Source organism: Cataglyphis hispanica, chromosome 2 (assembly GCF_021464435.1).
Source record: "Cataglyphis hispanica isolate Lineage 1 chromosome 2, ULB_Chis1_1.0, whole genome shotgun sequence".
Taxonomy (NCBI): Eukaryota; Metazoa; Arthropoda; class Insecta; order Hymenoptera; family Formicidae; genus Cataglyphis; species Cataglyphis hispanica.
In genome coordinates, this window is record NC_065955.1 from 4,489,889 (window position 1) to 4,507,349 (window position 17,461).

Consider the following 17,461-nt stretch of genomic DNA (forward strand, 5'->3'; position numbering starts at 1 on the left):
AGTTACGAATACTCGTTAGATAATTCACCTTAAGTTAATTTTTATCTTTTTTAATCGCGGAAAATCTGCATCCAGAGAGATAAAAGTACACACGAAATGGAAACACTCGAGATAAGTAATTGTATTTATTGCTGGAATGTTTATAATTATCTATCATTATAATATTTTCTCTTTCCCGAATTGCTAATCTAGATCATATAATTTTGATATCGATAAGACAACATCAAACTTGTATTTGTAAAGCTTATTTTTTGACCATTTTGTTTAAAGTTTAAATTATTAGAAAGGAGCGGTGTTTTACTTGCTACTTTCTGCTTTGACAGAATTTTCTTCAGATTTATTACATGAAACATCGCCAAGTAATAATAATTAAATAATTAAATACGCCGTTCTATTCTAGTCTATTATATTTTATTTTATATTTTTGATTTTTTATAAAAATTACTATAAGTTATATATTTTAAAAATAATATCAATTCATTTTTTATTAAATTAACTGCAACCCTGGCATACATTTACAGTGTTAAATTATGGTAAAATATTGATAACAAGAATGTCGTATTTTTATTTAGAGTATTTTTATAAGAGAAACAATTCTCAGAAAACAAGTTATTTTGTGTCCTTGCATAAAAAAAAGAAAAAAAATTATCTGAAACTCACGAGATAAATACACGGAAATTCATCGGAAACCTCATAACGGTATACGGAAGTTGATTATTATGAGTGTTGTTAAAACACCGGCGTCATTAAAAGCGTTTTTGGCAAATCGAATGGCATCGTCTCTCTTTTTCTATCTTTGGTTTGTTAACAGTCGACTCGTCATTATCAAAGTCGCATCAGGACGGTTGATCGAAGGACAATCGCGCGCGAGAATAATGCATTCGAGGCCGTCGCGGGCATTCGATGGGAATTTATGTGTTCTTGGCATTAAGTAGGCAGAAGGGAGGGACGGGCCCGAATGAAAGGTTTTTTGCGAAGTTCCTCGCGCGATGGAAGAAATTGGTTCGGATATTATTTAGTCTCTATCGATTCGTCCTGCCGATCGCACAAGCGCGATCACGAGATTGCCGCGTGTGTGTGATCTTCTGACGCACAACGAAAATAGCAACAGAAATAAAATAGTACATAAATAGAAGTAGAATTGCGTACATAGAGTTTTGTATGGAAGCGAAAACGTGACTTCTACGTGAATCTCTTCTTTCCCGAGCATATTATTTACTTTTTTTTAAAAAAGAAAATTTCTTTACGTGAAAGATCAATTTCATATCAATTTCTGTATCAATTTCAGTACCTTTAATCAAAACAAGAACGAAAACAAAAGCGTGTTTTGTAAGCGTGTTTTAGATTGGGTTTAAAGTATTAGTAAATATTGAGTGAATATATTTTGTCGACGATATCTAAGTAAGAGTTCAAGGTTTAGCGATAAACTGTTTAGTGTAACACACGTATCTAGACGTTGATACATTGATCATGACCGTGGATCCATATCCTATTCTGAATTACGTTTTTCAGCATTCGTCAAGAATGCTTACGGTGAGCATCTAATTCTTAATAATTATATAATAATTTATTTTTTACTCATAATTTTTATAATAGAAAATATTTTTCTATTATGATATATGTAGAATATTAATATGCTCTCTTTCTCTCTTTTTACACAATATAGAAACAATATTGAAAAATAGGTTAAAACAAGTTGTTGCTTATTTTTAAGCTTCGATTACTTAGAACTTCATAACTTAGAGATTCTTTATAAAATCGAATGCTTCGATATGTGTTGAAAGATTTCGTGATTATTTTCATTCGTAATAATGATAACATAAATTATTGTTTTTGATTACAGTAAGATGAGTGCTGCAATAAAAATAATTTGTTATCATAATTTTCTTATTATCGTGCAAATTAAATTCTGCTAAATAATTAATGTGATTAACTTCACAACTTAACGTTACTTGATCTTGATCAAATCAGCTGATTCGAAGGTATATCGCGCGCATGTGATCTTTTAAAAAAAAAAAAGATTTCTACGCATTTAGACATTTTTTTCGAGTTAAAAAACAATCGCTGTAAACGTACAATGATTTTTCTCACAAGTCTGCAAATTTAGTTAGATGTTATTCTTCGCGTTTCGTTAAAAAGTAATTCACAACAAAATACCTTAAAATATCAGAAACAAGATATACATCTGAATGTTCTTGTAACCGTAATATATTGGGTAGCGAATTTTTGATATTATAATTATTATCTTTATAAGAAAGATAATTTTTATTTTTAAGATATTAACCCTTTTATGTTTTTCGTAGTAATTTCACTTAATGTTTTATTAATGAGCTTTGCATGATCATCAAATTATTGAAGGAATTTTCATAATTTCTATTTTAGTACGTGGCTTGTTTGAAAAAAAAAAAAGAATTGAAGATGATTTCTTGTAGTTTTATTTTGTATAAGTATATGGAAAATTCCGTCTTTTATATGATATACCACATATAATATCTGAGTATAAAATTGTTTTCTTTGCTATTGTCTTTAATGAAGAGTAAAAAAATAAGAATGAAAAGATATACTTGTTTATTGAATTTTTATCAATAAGATATAAGATCCTATTAATAAAAATAAATAAATATCTTTTCGTCTTGTTGTTTAGTCTCCATTAAAGATACATAATATCGAGGAAAACAATTTTATAAAGAAGATATTGTGTGCATCGTAAGATGCGGAATTTGACTTAATTAATTCTTCATTTTAGATATTATTGATTAGCTCTAATAATAAATGTCCCTATATAAATATAATTTGATTCTTAAACCGTTTAAGATGCTATTAAATAGTAATGTGATTTTAAATGGATATATATCTTGTATATATATATCCATTTATATTGTAAATCTCTCTCTATATATATTGTATATATATATATATATATATATATATATATATATATATATAGAGAGAGAGAGAGAGAGAGAAGTTCTTCTATTTATTTTATCTCGCGATGAGAGTGACCTTTCTCGCGAAGATCGAGCAGAAAAAGAACTTCTTGTATTTTCAAACACATGCTCATCGTACCGTTTCAATGTTGTCGTTACACTGCTTGACATAACATTCGCAGTCGAGTATTAATCGCGAAACGTCTTAATTGATATTATTTGCGGACTCGAATGTACAATAAGGACGCGCGATCTATCATTTTGTTTGTTCATATATTATTCTTGAGAACTTAAGTAACAATTTGCAGTAGCACAGATTGCGAAAACAGACCGATTATTTTTTCATTTGAAAAAGCCAGTTTGTATCTTTTTATACATAAGATATTTTTACATTGATTGAATTTGCCATTTCCTTAATTGCCTGTTATCAATACGATTGTTTTTGTTCTTCTGATTTTTATCCTTCTGACTAACTATTATTCTTAAAACCCAAAACATTTCAGTATTCATTTTTAGAGCTATAAAAATTAGAAGAAAAATCACATTTTCTATTTTTTCTCAGTTCACGATGTCTGAATACAAACTGAGAAAGCTATTATATGTAATGTAAAATTCAACTGTTAATTTTTCCCTCGTACCTTGCGGTACGATGTGTCTTCTCGTGATATTTCATATGTAAAACAGTTCAGAAATTGACGAGATACGACTCAGCTAATTTATTAGAAAGCTGATAATTACAAGCTGTTTACGCGGAACATCTAGAAGAGTATTGCTATCAAATTAACGCAACACTTCAATAAAATAATCGATAAGCTTGAAAATAACTTTTTAATATGACTACTGAAGGATCATCGATCGACAATGACGACATTTTTACATCTATCCGTAAGACGGGGACGAATGTCAAAAAAAAAAAAAAGCACGATAGGCTCGTCGTTGCGATAGTACAACCTTTGCGTATAAATAAATCACTTGGCTCTTCTTCCCGCATGCGCGCAGAAACATATAGAAATAGCGTAAGGTCTGAGAGATTTGGTTTTGCCTCCTTTCTTTTCTTTCGCAGACTGAGGGGAAAGTGATTTATTTAATGACATTAATTTGCATCTACATAGTTGCAGAGATGTTCAAATTTTAAATTTTTATTTTGCATAAAACTCTTGAAAGTTAGAATAGCATCATTTGTGAAGTTAAGGCAGCCTGTTGATTAATAACAAATGTATGCAATGTAAATGGAAATTAAAATTCTTTTAATCATCAGGGATCAGAGTTTATCGGTATCGCTTTTTTTTATCTCTTTTTTTACACAGAACACAAGTTTACTTGATATAATGTTTGACAATGTTGATAAATGATGTTTTTCTTGCGTATGATTTTTCAGTTTATATGTAGATAATATATAATGAAAATAGTAAGACAATTTTCTTTGTATATAATAATGCTACGTGATATCTTTCTTATTACATCTGTGATATGGATCTGATATTAATATATGACGTGATCCACATTACTTTTGTAACACGAATGAATAAAAATGATTAACTTGTTTTGTTTTTTTTTCTTTTTTTTTTAATTTTATATCATTCGAATCTTTTTTGAAAATTCAATATTCAGTTAAAATGTCAGAGTGTAATAATAAAAGTTTTTTGCGATTTATTTCGAAGTTTTTTTTAAGCTGAACGAAACTCAAATACACATATTTATTACAGCAAAATTAAATCGATTTTGGAAATCACTTCGATTGAGAGAATAAAATTAAACAAGAACATTTTTTTTTATAAATGATGTATCGAGCGCGATAGATTTTTCATCCAGATATAAAGAGATATAAGGATACATTCAGATTTCTTTCGTTTATTTTATAATGTACTCTTTGAATATTATTAAATGTAAGCATATAATCATTGATTATTCATCATTAAATTATTTATTTCTATTCTTCATATGTCACCACATCTTCAAATTGCATTGGACAATAATTATAGTTGTCAGAAGCAACTTGTTGCATATAATAACATACAATCTTATACTGAGAATTATTAATTTATGCCAATTTCGTAAGGCAACGATGTACCGTTGTTACAAGCATCGTTGTTACAAGAGACAATAGACGTATGTAAAAAATTTGTATCCAGTTTATCGCCTTGTAACCGAATCTGCAAATTATTCAGATTGATAATAGGTTTCTTGATAATTTAACATACGATAATATCGTATATCAGATACATGTGAACAATACATAGCGGATGCTTGTCTACGTTAGTTGGATTCTTATCTTACTCTGCATAATGCCTTTCGCGAATTTGCATTAATTGCAATTAGCGAGATAATTATGAAAATTAGTTGTAACTTCTATCGTATTCTCAAAAGTTCGTAATTCGATAATTATGTTACTTTTATATAAGATGTTCCCAGATTAAATAACTAAACTTTAAATATGAATTTAAGATTTCAAAAGAAAAAAATTTTCTGAAAATATATTCGCAAACACTTTATTCAAGAGACTTCTTAAATTATAGGAATGAATAATGTCATTCACCGGAATTCATTTTCTCTCGAGTACAAAGTGTATCAATTACCTGTTAATGTCATTTCAATCATTAAAACAGAGGTGCAAGCAAAGAAATTACAAACGTGTACAATGTCAATCAGCCACTCGTCCTCTTATCGATAAATGCCTGTCTCCGGGGTAGAGGCCATTATTTTGAACTAAATATTTAATAATTAAATTTTGATTACAGTAAAGCAATAAAGAGGATAAACTTAGATTATTTCGAAATTATTCATTCCTAATAATTCTTCAGAATCAATATCTCTTGAACGAGCGTTTGCGAGCACAGGACTTCTACAGGAATTTTTTTTTTTTGTTTTGAGATTCTAAATTCATATTTCATGTTTGGCTATTTAACTCGGGAACATCCTGTGTATATTATCATTTTTAATTTTCTTCTATTGATAAAAATTTTATTATAATGCGAAGGATAATATAGGATGAAGAGTATCTATTAATAGTATGAAAAATATTAGCGTAATCATGTTCTATAATTTTTCATAATTATGTACTTTATTAATAATTATGTCATTATAATTATGTAATTATATATTTTAGTTTATCTATAATTTTTTCTAGTAATTTAGAGCAATATCTCTCATTTGTTTTGATAGTCATGATTATTTTATTTTTTTCAGTTGCTATTATAATATTTTCATAGATATTTTTCATCTACTTAATAATTTGCGTTTGTATGCATCGATTTTTCGATTTAATGTCTATGATTTCTAATGGGATAGAAATGAAATTCAATAGCTATGATTCTGGTTCTGTCAACGGTTCTCGAATTCTACAATCGAACTTCTCGTATCGATATACCACGAGGAATTTGCATTCTGTCTCACGCGTGTATCGCATTATGCAAAGTCACTCTGTGACGGTCGATGAACAAAAGTAATTCAATAGCGGCACACATTTCACACGGTGCAGCCTCCCACGTTAGTAATTATCCAGCAATTCACTTGAATAAACGCGACACCCACTGCGGTTACGTGAGATCATGTTAACAAAGTACAACACGACACACACTTGGATGTGCCCTAAATGTGCTTAGATGCTAGTTGAAATGAGGAGATCAAAGGCAAAACGGAAAATTAGAGTAGTGTTCTTGTTTTATATTGATAATATATATTGCCTCGTGTTTATAAGAAGTGAGAAATTGCAATTTTTCGACATTTTGAGTCGGACAGAACAATAATTTCAAGTTGAAGTAATACTTTATTATTTAATGGATACATCATTAACTTCAATTACATTTGATTAGAAAGCGCGATATCATATTCTTTCATTGTGACAAAATTATTAATTGTTACGCCAATTATAATAATTTGTTCTAATGTTTCTCTTGAGTCTAATAGACACTTTCAGAAAACATTGAAATATTTTATTGAATATGATTTCATATGACTATTTAATATTATATAACTAACAATATGACTTTTGTTTCTAATCGATATTACGAGAGTTTTCCATTTCATACATATCTTTAATGTCAACAAAGATTTTGTGGTGAATAGAATTTGTGCGTTAGTATAGATGACAGAGCACACAGCTGTTTGTATCATGTTCATTTTTCGATCATGGAATTGCCATTGATAGAAAAAAACTTTGCTTTTTATCTCCTCGATTAGAATGAGCGATTAGTATCATTGTCGAAAATTGTATTCGGAGATATGTTACTAACAACATACTAATTTTCACAGGTACTCTCTATGAGCGAGGAAGTGAGGCGAGTGCTCTACGCAAACAGTGCCATCTCCCTGGACAACGAAATCATCGTGCCTGATCTCATCGGCACGACCGAAATACTCAGCGAGGAACATAGGGAACAACTCTGTCGTCATTTACCCGCGAGGGCGGAAGGTTATCATTGGACTCTCGTCTTCAGCACCAGCCAGCATGGTTTCAGCCTCAACAGCATGTATCGAAAAATGGCAAAGATCGAGAGTCCGATCTTATTAGTCATCGAGGACACCGAAGGCAACGTGAGTCTCATATGTGTCAATTTAAACTATAGAAATAGGAGGAATGGAGATCGATTGATTTTAATTTGATAGAGAAATGCAGCTTTGGAAAATTAAGCTTGCATTACGAGAGTAATTTAAAATAATTACGAGAGCATACATTGGTAACGCTGCGAAAGAGCACTTGTTTGTATATATTATATTTTATGTTACATAATAACGTTAGAACGCGCATGTACAATGTTTTACACGGATTATATATTAAGAATTTACAATATAACATATTTTGTACAAATATAATTAACAGAAATAATTTCTCGTATTTTTATTAAAAAGATTACAGTAAAAATTAATTATATATATATATATATATATATATATATATATATATATATGTATGTATATATATATTAAGAAAATCGACACGATTCAGAGACTATAGTGAAACGTCGAGATTAGTTGAGCCGCTTAATTAGAAAGTTTTACGGTCATCATAATTAACCTAAATGAAACATTAACATGCATTCACTCACAAAGACGTGCTTGCGCACTTGTTCATGAACGTTTTGCATTCATTTGAATTGGTTTTCTACTGGCTTATTCGTTCGGGCTTTTTATACGGAACAAATGCACAATTTAGTCATACAATATTTTTTCTTCGATTTTATATCATTTGTCATTTTGTTTTGTTACAGGTGTTTGGTGCATTAACCTCGTGCGCCTTACACGTGAGTGATCACTTTTATGGTACCGGTGAGTCCCTGCTCTTCAGGTTTACGCCAAAGTTCCAATGTTTCAACTGGAGCGGCGATAATCTATACTTCATCAAGGGCAACAACGAAAGCTTAGCAATCGGTGCCGGAGAGTAAGTATTTTTCATCTTATGCTTTTTCTGTCACTTTTTTTTTTGTCGATCGAGAGTTTCACGAAGTTGTTTGTTTTATTTTTTTTTTTAGTGGCAAGTTTGGACTTTGGTTGGACGGTGACCTATACCAAGGCAGGACGCAGTCCTGCAGCACGTACGCCAACGATCCGTTAGCACCGCGCGAAGACTTTGTCGTCAAGACATTGGAATGTTGGGCATTCATATAGGACACGGCCTCATGCCCTCAGCCCGTCGCTCCATCGCCCTCTCCGCAACCCAATTTAACCTGAACTCGTGAGCCTTACAAAGGTTTCGCTTCCCTTCCCCTTGTCTAGGAGAGATTAGAGGAAGACTAATGATTCTAAGATTGTCCAACAAGTTAAATCGTATCGATGTTGCCACGATACTAATTACCTCGATTGTCATTTGGGAATTCCTCGCCCAATGTTAGATATGATGATTCTCGCAGAAGAAAAAATGAATTGTCACTGTCGACATAAAGGGACAATGATGACATTGCCTCAAAATGGTGAAATTGACGAGAAGCAGCCTCGAAAGGGATGCGGACGGTAAAAAGAAAGAGGTTGTCATCCAAAATTATGCGGTCGTAACGTATGCTATTTACATGCAGATTTATGTAGTTATCACGTAGTTACTGATTATCGTTAAACGTCCCTTGCTCTTCTGTTTTTTTTTTCTTTTTTTTAAGTTGGCGTATTTATTCTATTTTTTATATTTTATTGAATGATCTTTGCTCGTTAAATTGATTCTGTAAAAGTCGAAAGGTCGAAAGTCGAAGAATTATGATTACTTTATATATGATAATCGTTACTTCGAACTAGTCGTGAGTTTGTGACACCTCTAACGCTGATATAAAGATAATGATGATGATGATGTTAATGTTGATGATAATTAAGATGACAATGATGATGATGATTATAATAATAATAATGATGATGATGAAAGAATGAAAGTGTGAATGATTGTAAACGATATGGATGGTAAATGCACGAGGCGAGATATATAATGCTTGAAAGAAAATAATTTACGATTCAACACGATGAAAATACTAAAAATTAACAATTTGTTGATGTGTAGATAATGTAGATAGTAAATGTAAATATAAAAATATACATATATATACATACATACATATATATATACACTTTGATTGTACTGCTATGATTGATTTCGACGGTACAATAGTAGAGAGAACTCTTTGCCGAACACTGTGTAGCTCGTCATGTATAAAGCAGATGTTTATTAACACGAAAAACGTACACAATACGCATATATACATATTATGCATACACATGAGGATTGATACACAGATTAGGGGAAGTGTGCTCTCGTGCGACCGAATGATCTATGATCTGAAAATATAAAATAGTCTTAGTAGAGAAAGAGATACCTCGTGCTAATCTTACATTTATGAGAGAAAAACTAGGAGAAACCGGCAGACAAAAAGTCAATGATGTGCAAATTAAATCGAGTCAAAGTGTATTCGAATCTTGTCGTCAGTAATTAGTAAATATGCTTTGGAGTCACGAGTGACTACAACGAACACACATGCCTGTGCCTGCTTCGCTCTCTTTGTCTCCCTCCGTTAAACATACACGCGATTACTGAAGCGAGTTTCGACTTTCGAGCATGAGTCCATCTTAGTACCAGCGTACGAACTCCCTGATGTAAAAAAAAGATTGATCATCATAGAGATAGCGTATCTTGGACGAATGAAGAATCGTCGCGTTCGTTTAAATTTAGACTGACTTTGTACGACCCTATACACACACACAATCGTACATTGTCCGAGCTTATAATCTCTATCACGCGAGTATCGCGAGGAAGTGCGAACGTTTTTCGAGATAATCGATCATATGTATACTCGCTCGTCACTATTTAGCGCGCCTCGTCGATTTGCAAAGAAACAAAGAAAGAACAAAATTTTGTACACGCGTGAGATCGGACAAACTCTCCTAGAACGTTAAGTCACAGTTATTGTGCTGAATTTCCATCATTTGAGAAGGTTCACTTTGATGCGTGTCACGTTGTAATCCACATTGTGACAACCTTGAATGAATTACACGTTTTATACCACATAGACTTAATAATAATATCGCCATATCTCTCTCTCCCCTCCATTACTTTAGATAAAATTTGTACTTCGCGGTCACGCGTTGTATCGTTTCTACAAACTTCGGATTTCGGATCTTTGTAATCTTAACAAAGCGTTTCTCTGTTGGTTGATTGCCGTATGACAGAAGCGTTTAACGATGACCAAGAGTGCTTATTATACTAAACAACACATGTGAGCACAATAAAATACAAAACTTTTGATCTATCTTTACCTATTTCTCTCTCTCACATACACATACACACACATATATATATATATACACAAACACTTTTTCTCTCGATGTAACGCCATCAAAGAACTGAGTTCGAAAGACTGAGCAGCCGATCCAAAATCGCGAAACAAGAATGACCCAAGTGTTCGCACACTAGTTAGAAGACGAATTAAAAGGAAAAAAATGGCAAGCATGTAATCAAAGCTGTCAATTGGGCGATTAATGGAGCACTTGATGAAAAATTCTATCTAGATTGAGACCGATAAGATTTTGATGAGTTTAATTTTCGGTATTAATGTATGTGCGAAACAGACATGATGTAGAAGGAATAGAACGTTAAGAGAGTAAACTATATGCCAATCAAATCGTGAGAGAGAGTCCACAATAAATACAGAGATTATTTCGCGTGCGCTAGATCTAACAAAATCTATCAAGATTACAGCAGTTTCCGATTCGCGAGTTCGACGAAGCACAAACAAAATATTCGACGGCTTACTAGGATGATAATTTTGAATCTTAATCGTACTTTTTAACGTGCGATACACGATAATACGTTATATACGATTAGCGTTGTTTAGAGCACAAATTAGAGTTTAGACGTAACCTTGTGATATTAAGTAAAACAAGGAAAAAAAAGAGTTGCGCTTTCGTAGATAATTTGTTGATCGCTTCGATGGTACACACAGTTGCACGTGCGACATCATACACGCGCGCGCACACATATATACACATACACACATATCCCTCAAGGTAGAGGTCCTTCCTCTTCCGCTTCCTTGATTGCGAAGCGCGCGTGCGACAGCGGAAATATTGCTCGAGGAATCTATAGAGTAGTTTTTTTTTTCACCGGGGATTTGAAACAGTACGAAAAGAGTAATAGTATTATATACGCGAAAGCGAGAAAGAGCGAAGTATGTGCATCTGCGATAGCAGATAATGATAAGCCAAATGAGATGCTTGAGAAAAAAAAGAGTATTCACGTGACCCTCGCCTTAATGTAAAAAATCAAGATGTTAATGTGCATTGTAAAAAAAAATAAAATTAAGTATGTCTGGGGGAAATAAACTTTCTGTTGATTATTTATTTTTGTTTCACACGCGTTTTTTGTGTTTCGTTTATTGCATTCGTAGTGTCTAGTTGTAACGTAAATACAACCATTGCAACAATGTATGTATGAGATCCTCAAGAGAGTGATAAAAATATTTATAAATTTTACCTTACATTCGTGAATATCGGATCTGTTAATTAATAGTCGTATTAGTGTATTTAATCATGTTGCCATTATTGCAAACTCGCATCGATATCGTACATTGCCATGTATTAATGGGAGTGGCACTTCTCGCTATCATTCTCGGGTGAGATCTAATATTTTTCTCCTTTCACGAAGCTATCTTATATATCGAATTAAGAAATACAACAAATATAAATACATCTGCAGAGACAAACAGTATCGCCTCTGTAGAAATAAATTAAAATGTACCCAGTGGCGGATTATTAATAAGACACAGTAATTGTCTGTAGCTTCGTATAAGAAAATCTCGCAAGTGTATAATTATTAAATTTATCTTTATTATAATTCAATTTCGCAAATCAAAAGTTAGTAAATTAATATTCGTGATATTTCAATTTTAAACAAAAAAATTTTTATATGTCTTTAAGTAATATATGATTTGATATTACATATAAAAAATTATTTTATATATATATATAAAAGAGAAATATTGAGGTTCTTGAATCATGCGACATTCTCAGAGATGTTTTGATCCGCCACTGAATGTATCAAACGGGACATAAAAACTAACTATAGCAAAAGATTTTGGCATTTCCACATATATATACATATGTATTTCGCATACATTTCTAAAACATTTCTTGCAAGAAATCGCTAAAAGAATAACTATACATTTTCGCTGCGTATTATATCTTGCGATAGCAAAAAATAAACACTGTTTCGTTGAACTATTGAACAGTGTGACAAACATTTGCCTAAGAGAAATGTCACGGCGCATTATGCATGTCTTTTTCATAAATGCGTCCCGATGAAATATTGTTATAAATACTTTAAAGATGAAATATATATACGCAATATCATTTTATTTACTTGAAGATAAAAAGAAGAAAAAATTATCATGCATTCTAACAGGTAGGACACATTCATGCTTTTGTGTCCAAACTGCAAATGATAAACTAGCCTGGTGTACAAGGATATACAGGATGTTTCATTTCACTCACCATCTTACTTGTTTTCAATAATCGTCGTATCAGAATTAGAAAATGATTTTTAAATAATAAAGATTTAATGAAAAATTTAATTACGGAAATATTCGATAAAATTATAACGCATATAAACAGATACACATCATATAATATTTATATATTTTCAGTTACTTTAAATGTGATTTTATCTAAAATCGTAAAGAGACTTTTTGAAATGTGTTTTTCTATTAAGAAAATATTATTGTTAGATTTGTTCTTTTTTTTTTAATTGTATTTTTTTCTATATCGTTTGCATTTGAAATAAAATGAAAATCTATGTTCAAAAATATTAAATAGAAAAATAGAAAAAAAGATGGTATGTGAATGTCAGTTAGTTTTTGTGATAACATATATGATGAAAGATCTTGGATATATTTATACTCTATAAAACTATACGAACACATGTAGAGTTTATTTAGAGTATATATACATAAGAGATAGATGAGACTAGCGCGGAATTCTTAACGCTAAAAATCGTACGCTCGGTATTGGCATAATATATATCTACTCACTTATAAAAACACATACATGTAGTCGATATTAGCAGTTTGTAAGCTAAATATGAAAAAAAGAGATCAAAGATAGAAAAAAGATGGGAGGGACAAACTCAAGCAAGCAGCACAACAAGGAGACACATACCCTCGGTATACACATTGTCAATTAGATTCAGACTGACTGCAGGGAGACTTGAACACGCATAAACAGTTCGATGTTCTTCGATGTTTAGTTAGATAAAGTTGTCGTCCTCGTTAAAATGAGCACGTCATTGAGAACACGAGTTGACGTAACACGGGCCAGTGGCATAAACGTGAAGTGATTAGCGGCTAATGGGACCCATTTGACACATTACAAAAAAAAATATTCTAATATATATATACATATATATATTATCAATTACAGAGAGAGAGAGAGAGAGAGAGAGAGAGAGAGAGAGAGAGAAAGTAGAGAGCGTCAGAGAGTTTATTTAAGATAAGACACAAGCCAATGGTTAGTCTTAATGCAGTTGTCAGCGCACAAGCCACTTTGGTCTCGCTACGGAACCACATAATTAACGCTGTGTATGCTACGTTATCAGTGTGTGCGTCTATTCATAATACAATTATACACAACTACTTGTAAAAAAAAATCTCGTGTTTCTTGTTGAGAAATTCTGAATGTTTTTAACCGATGCTTTGGGGAAAATTCTATTGCGTTTACTTTGCACTGTCGTGTATGAACAACTATCGTAAAGATTAATTGAAGTTAACTGAGATTTAACTGCATGATTTATTATCTTTTTTTTTTATTGCTTGCCGTCTGTATTTAGGAAGAGGCAGAGAAAAACGTCGGCTTAAACATCAGTTAACTTTAACTAATGTTTAGCGAAACGACTCCTTGTTGCATAAATGTTTAATCGGCTGTTGATGTAGACAGATATTCGTAGAAACTATTCTTATATACGATCAGGAAGCTGTTTGGTTCACAATAACGAAAATTCTCATAATTGATGTAACTTCGTAGCGATTTCTGTGTTGAGGTCCCAAGTTCTAGTGACAAGCTAGCTAGCGCAGCGAAATTTTGTTGTAAACTAAAAATATAGACAGAGCAGAGTTTTATTGAACTCGATGGCAATGTTCTAAAATATGCATGAACATTTCGATGTAAGGAAATTTCCAGTACAACAATATCAGAGATTTTCGACGCGGTGCGTTGTAATGAGATCTCACTGTATGTTATGAAAGAGAGAGCGACATATGCTCGGCGCGACTAGAAAAACTATTAAAAATAAATTTCGCAGGAGACAAGGGAAATTCGATAGTTTTGTAAAATCCAAAACAATGTGATATATCCGCTAAAAAGAAGAATAATTTTACGCCAATGTATATATATATATAATCCAATTAAATATCACGTCTCGTATATATACATAGATAACCGTTGAACTTCGCATTTATTATAATAATTCAATGCTGTTTTTTTTTGCGTCAGATTCAGAAAAGAGTCACGGCATTTCTTTTTTCTATCAATTATATATTACGTCAAACAAATGCTGAAATACTCTCTATTATAAATGTTAGTGAAACTGAGAAAGCGGATATATGGCACATAAAAAGCAATTCTTTGATATATTTAATTTAAATGCAGATTATGTAAATGCAGAGAAGCAATGTGAATCTTTCTTTATATCTCTAGCGCCGGGAATATTCGCATAAAGAGAAAGAGAGAGAGAGAGAGAGAGAAAGAGAAAACCAGAGATTCAGGATAGATATTTATGATATAAAAAAGAAAAATGCAAAATGTAAAATCGCATTTCTGAGACTGTGTTGATTTTTTTATTTCCCATTTCCAACATCTGACAATTTTTCACAAGTCTTGGTCACTCATATCTCTATATTCTTATAAAATTCTATGTGACTAATATTATTTTTAATGCTAATTGGAAATTTTTTAATTAGATCATATTTTACAGAATTAAGATAATATTATCAGTATATAAAATATAAATTACAAAATATATAAGTATATGATATAAAATACCAAAATGCCAAAATATTTTAATATTAATAAATGATACAAATATGAATATTTTATTAATTAACATTTTGCTTTTATATTTTATTATTTCTAACGCATAAAAAGCATAGTATATTAAAAATTTCGTACATGATATTAAATACCCGATTGAAAAATTGAGAGATATTATTTTACAACTGAAATTACATTACTTTATTTATAAATATTTAAGCTTCTAATTCGTACACTTTAGATATAGATAACAAAGTTAAAATAATTCACTGAATATCTAATTTATACTAAAGCAATAACAATAATACCAATAAAAAGTATAATTATCACTATCCAATAACCACATGTACGGTCTTTGGAATGGATACTACGGACCTGTTGAGTTTTGTTAATCAAAGACTCATCAGTCCTGTCCATATGATCAGCCAGATCATCAATTATTTCTATATTACAATGAAGATAAGTTTAAGCAGGATTTATTTTTATATGAAAAAATGTATTATCTCAATACAAAATCTATTATACAACTTACCATTTTGATGGTCCACCTCATTGCTAATAGTTTGTCCAATCTCCTTTTGACGAACAATCACTTTACATAATTCTTCTAATCCCTTGTCTTGTTCTATAAGAAATTATACAATTATAAATTATGAAAAAGAAATTATTTAAGAATTTTATATATGTATTATTGCCTTTCAATATTTGCTCTTGATGATTCACAATATCACCAACAGATACATGTACATTTAATGGTTTATCATCATCATCATCATCATCAACAGCCCAAGAGGTTGTGCCGCCATCAGCGAAAACTGATGAACCTGCTCTTAATAAACTCGCACGCGATGATACGTAATCATTTGTATGTGGTTCATACAATTTTTGTAGCTGAATGTTTTTACTTTGTAATTGTTCCACTTGCCTTGTCCTGCGCTCAGCTTCCTCAAATGTTCTATCATAATTGTAATTTAAGAAAATTTATCAATTCAAAAATTATTTTAAAAATTCATATGTGATTAATATTATTTTTAATACTAATTGAAAAGCATTCTAAAGTGTGAAAAAAATTAATATATACATATTACATAGAGAAATAAAAGGATACATTGTTTTTAACTTGGATGCTTCTTCCACTTTGCTCTTTAATTGCTGAACTTCTCGTGTATATTGTTTCATACGCAATCTTATATTTGCAGACAAGCTAGCATAAACCTTTGATGCCTTTGGTTCTCCTTCGCGCAAAGTCAGCTGTTCCATAATCTCACGGAACAACTTTTCACATGCATCATATTCCGTAAGCCTAATGATATATAATGAGTTTTAATCAAAGTTTTAAGTGCAGAGAATAATTACAAATTAAAATAATAAATATATAACTAGTTATAAAAGATATAGAAATAATATTATTTAAAATTTTTTCAAAAAAAAAAAATAAGTAATATAGGTTATAAATAGCCAAATATATATAAGAATGTCTAAAGAGTACATATATTATAAATTACCAAGGGTCGATTCCTTCGATATTGACAAGTGCCATTTTTGTTGACGCAAATGCAGTTATATTATTACTCTTCAGGATATAAGAAATATTTTAAAAGACATTGTCCGTTAAGAAAAACATTATCTTCTTGATACTCAACGAATGCATTATAACTACATCATTTTTTGGATAGCAATATTGTCCATTCAAAATAGTAATAATAACATCTACGTTATATGACACAATATAATAAAACACGATTTTTTAATGTTTTAATAATGGTTTGAATGAGATGGCTTAAAGTTTAGAGATTTAAATAACCTCAAAATCACATACTGTCAAACGTCAAACGTCTTTCAAAGCTATATATATATACCAATAGTCACGATGTGTGAATATCTAGATATGACGCGTTCAATCTGATTTAGGCATAGACGATATACCATTAAGGTCGTACCCAATTACGCGGTGAAAATCCATCCAATATCAATACAATCACAATTTTTTAAACGTTGTTATAATTTTTAATATTTGCCCTTTCTGATTAAATCGAGACATTTTTATA

General features: G+C 31.1%; 2 protein-coding genes across 18 annotated transcripts in view; one reads left to right on the forward strand and one right to left on the reverse strand.

Annotated features, from left to right (window-relative positions):
- Positions 1 to 11,717, forward strand: part of LOC126859011 (TLD domain-containing protein 2) — a 120,618-nt gene extending 108,901 nt beyond the window's left edge. For 15 of the 16 annotated variants that reach the window (XM_050609859.1, XM_050609865.1, XM_050609860.1 and 12 more), the window contains 3 exons: positions 7,179 to 7,460; positions 8,135 to 8,304; positions 8,396 to 11,717. In XM_050609859.1, coding sequence (XP_050465816.1) covers positions 7,179 to 7,460; positions 8,135 to 8,304; positions 8,396 to 8,531 — 588 coding nt within the window. In that variant the 3' untranslated portion in view covers positions 8,532 to 11,717. Of the gene's footprint in view, positions 1 to 1,388; positions 1,534 to 7,178; positions 7,461 to 8,134; positions 8,305 to 8,395 lie in introns of those variants that run through there. The other variant, XM_050609869.1, reaches the window with a different exon arrangement.
- Positions 11,256 to 17,255, reverse strand: LOC126859048 (syntaxin-8). Of its 2 annotated transcripts, none has more exons than XM_050609954.1 (5): positions 16,919 to 17,255; positions 16,522 to 16,716; positions 16,109 to 16,368; positions 15,946 to 16,038; positions 11,256 to 14,475 (listed from the first exon to the last, which is right to left on the reverse strand). In XM_050609954.1, exons 1-5 carry the CDS (start codon positions 16,951 to 16,953, stop codon positions 14,450 to 14,452), a joined length of 609 nt encoding a protein of 202 aa, XP_050465911.1. In that variant the 5' UTR covers positions 16,954 to 17,255; the 3' UTR covers positions 11,256 to 14,449. The 2 variants fall into 2 exon arrangements, with proteins under 2 accessions (XP_050465911.1, XP_050465910.1); XM_050609953.1 differs by lacking the exon at positions 11,256 to 14,475 and adding an exon at positions 15,188 to 15,856.
- Positions 17,256 to 17,461: the final 206 nt, after the last annotated feature.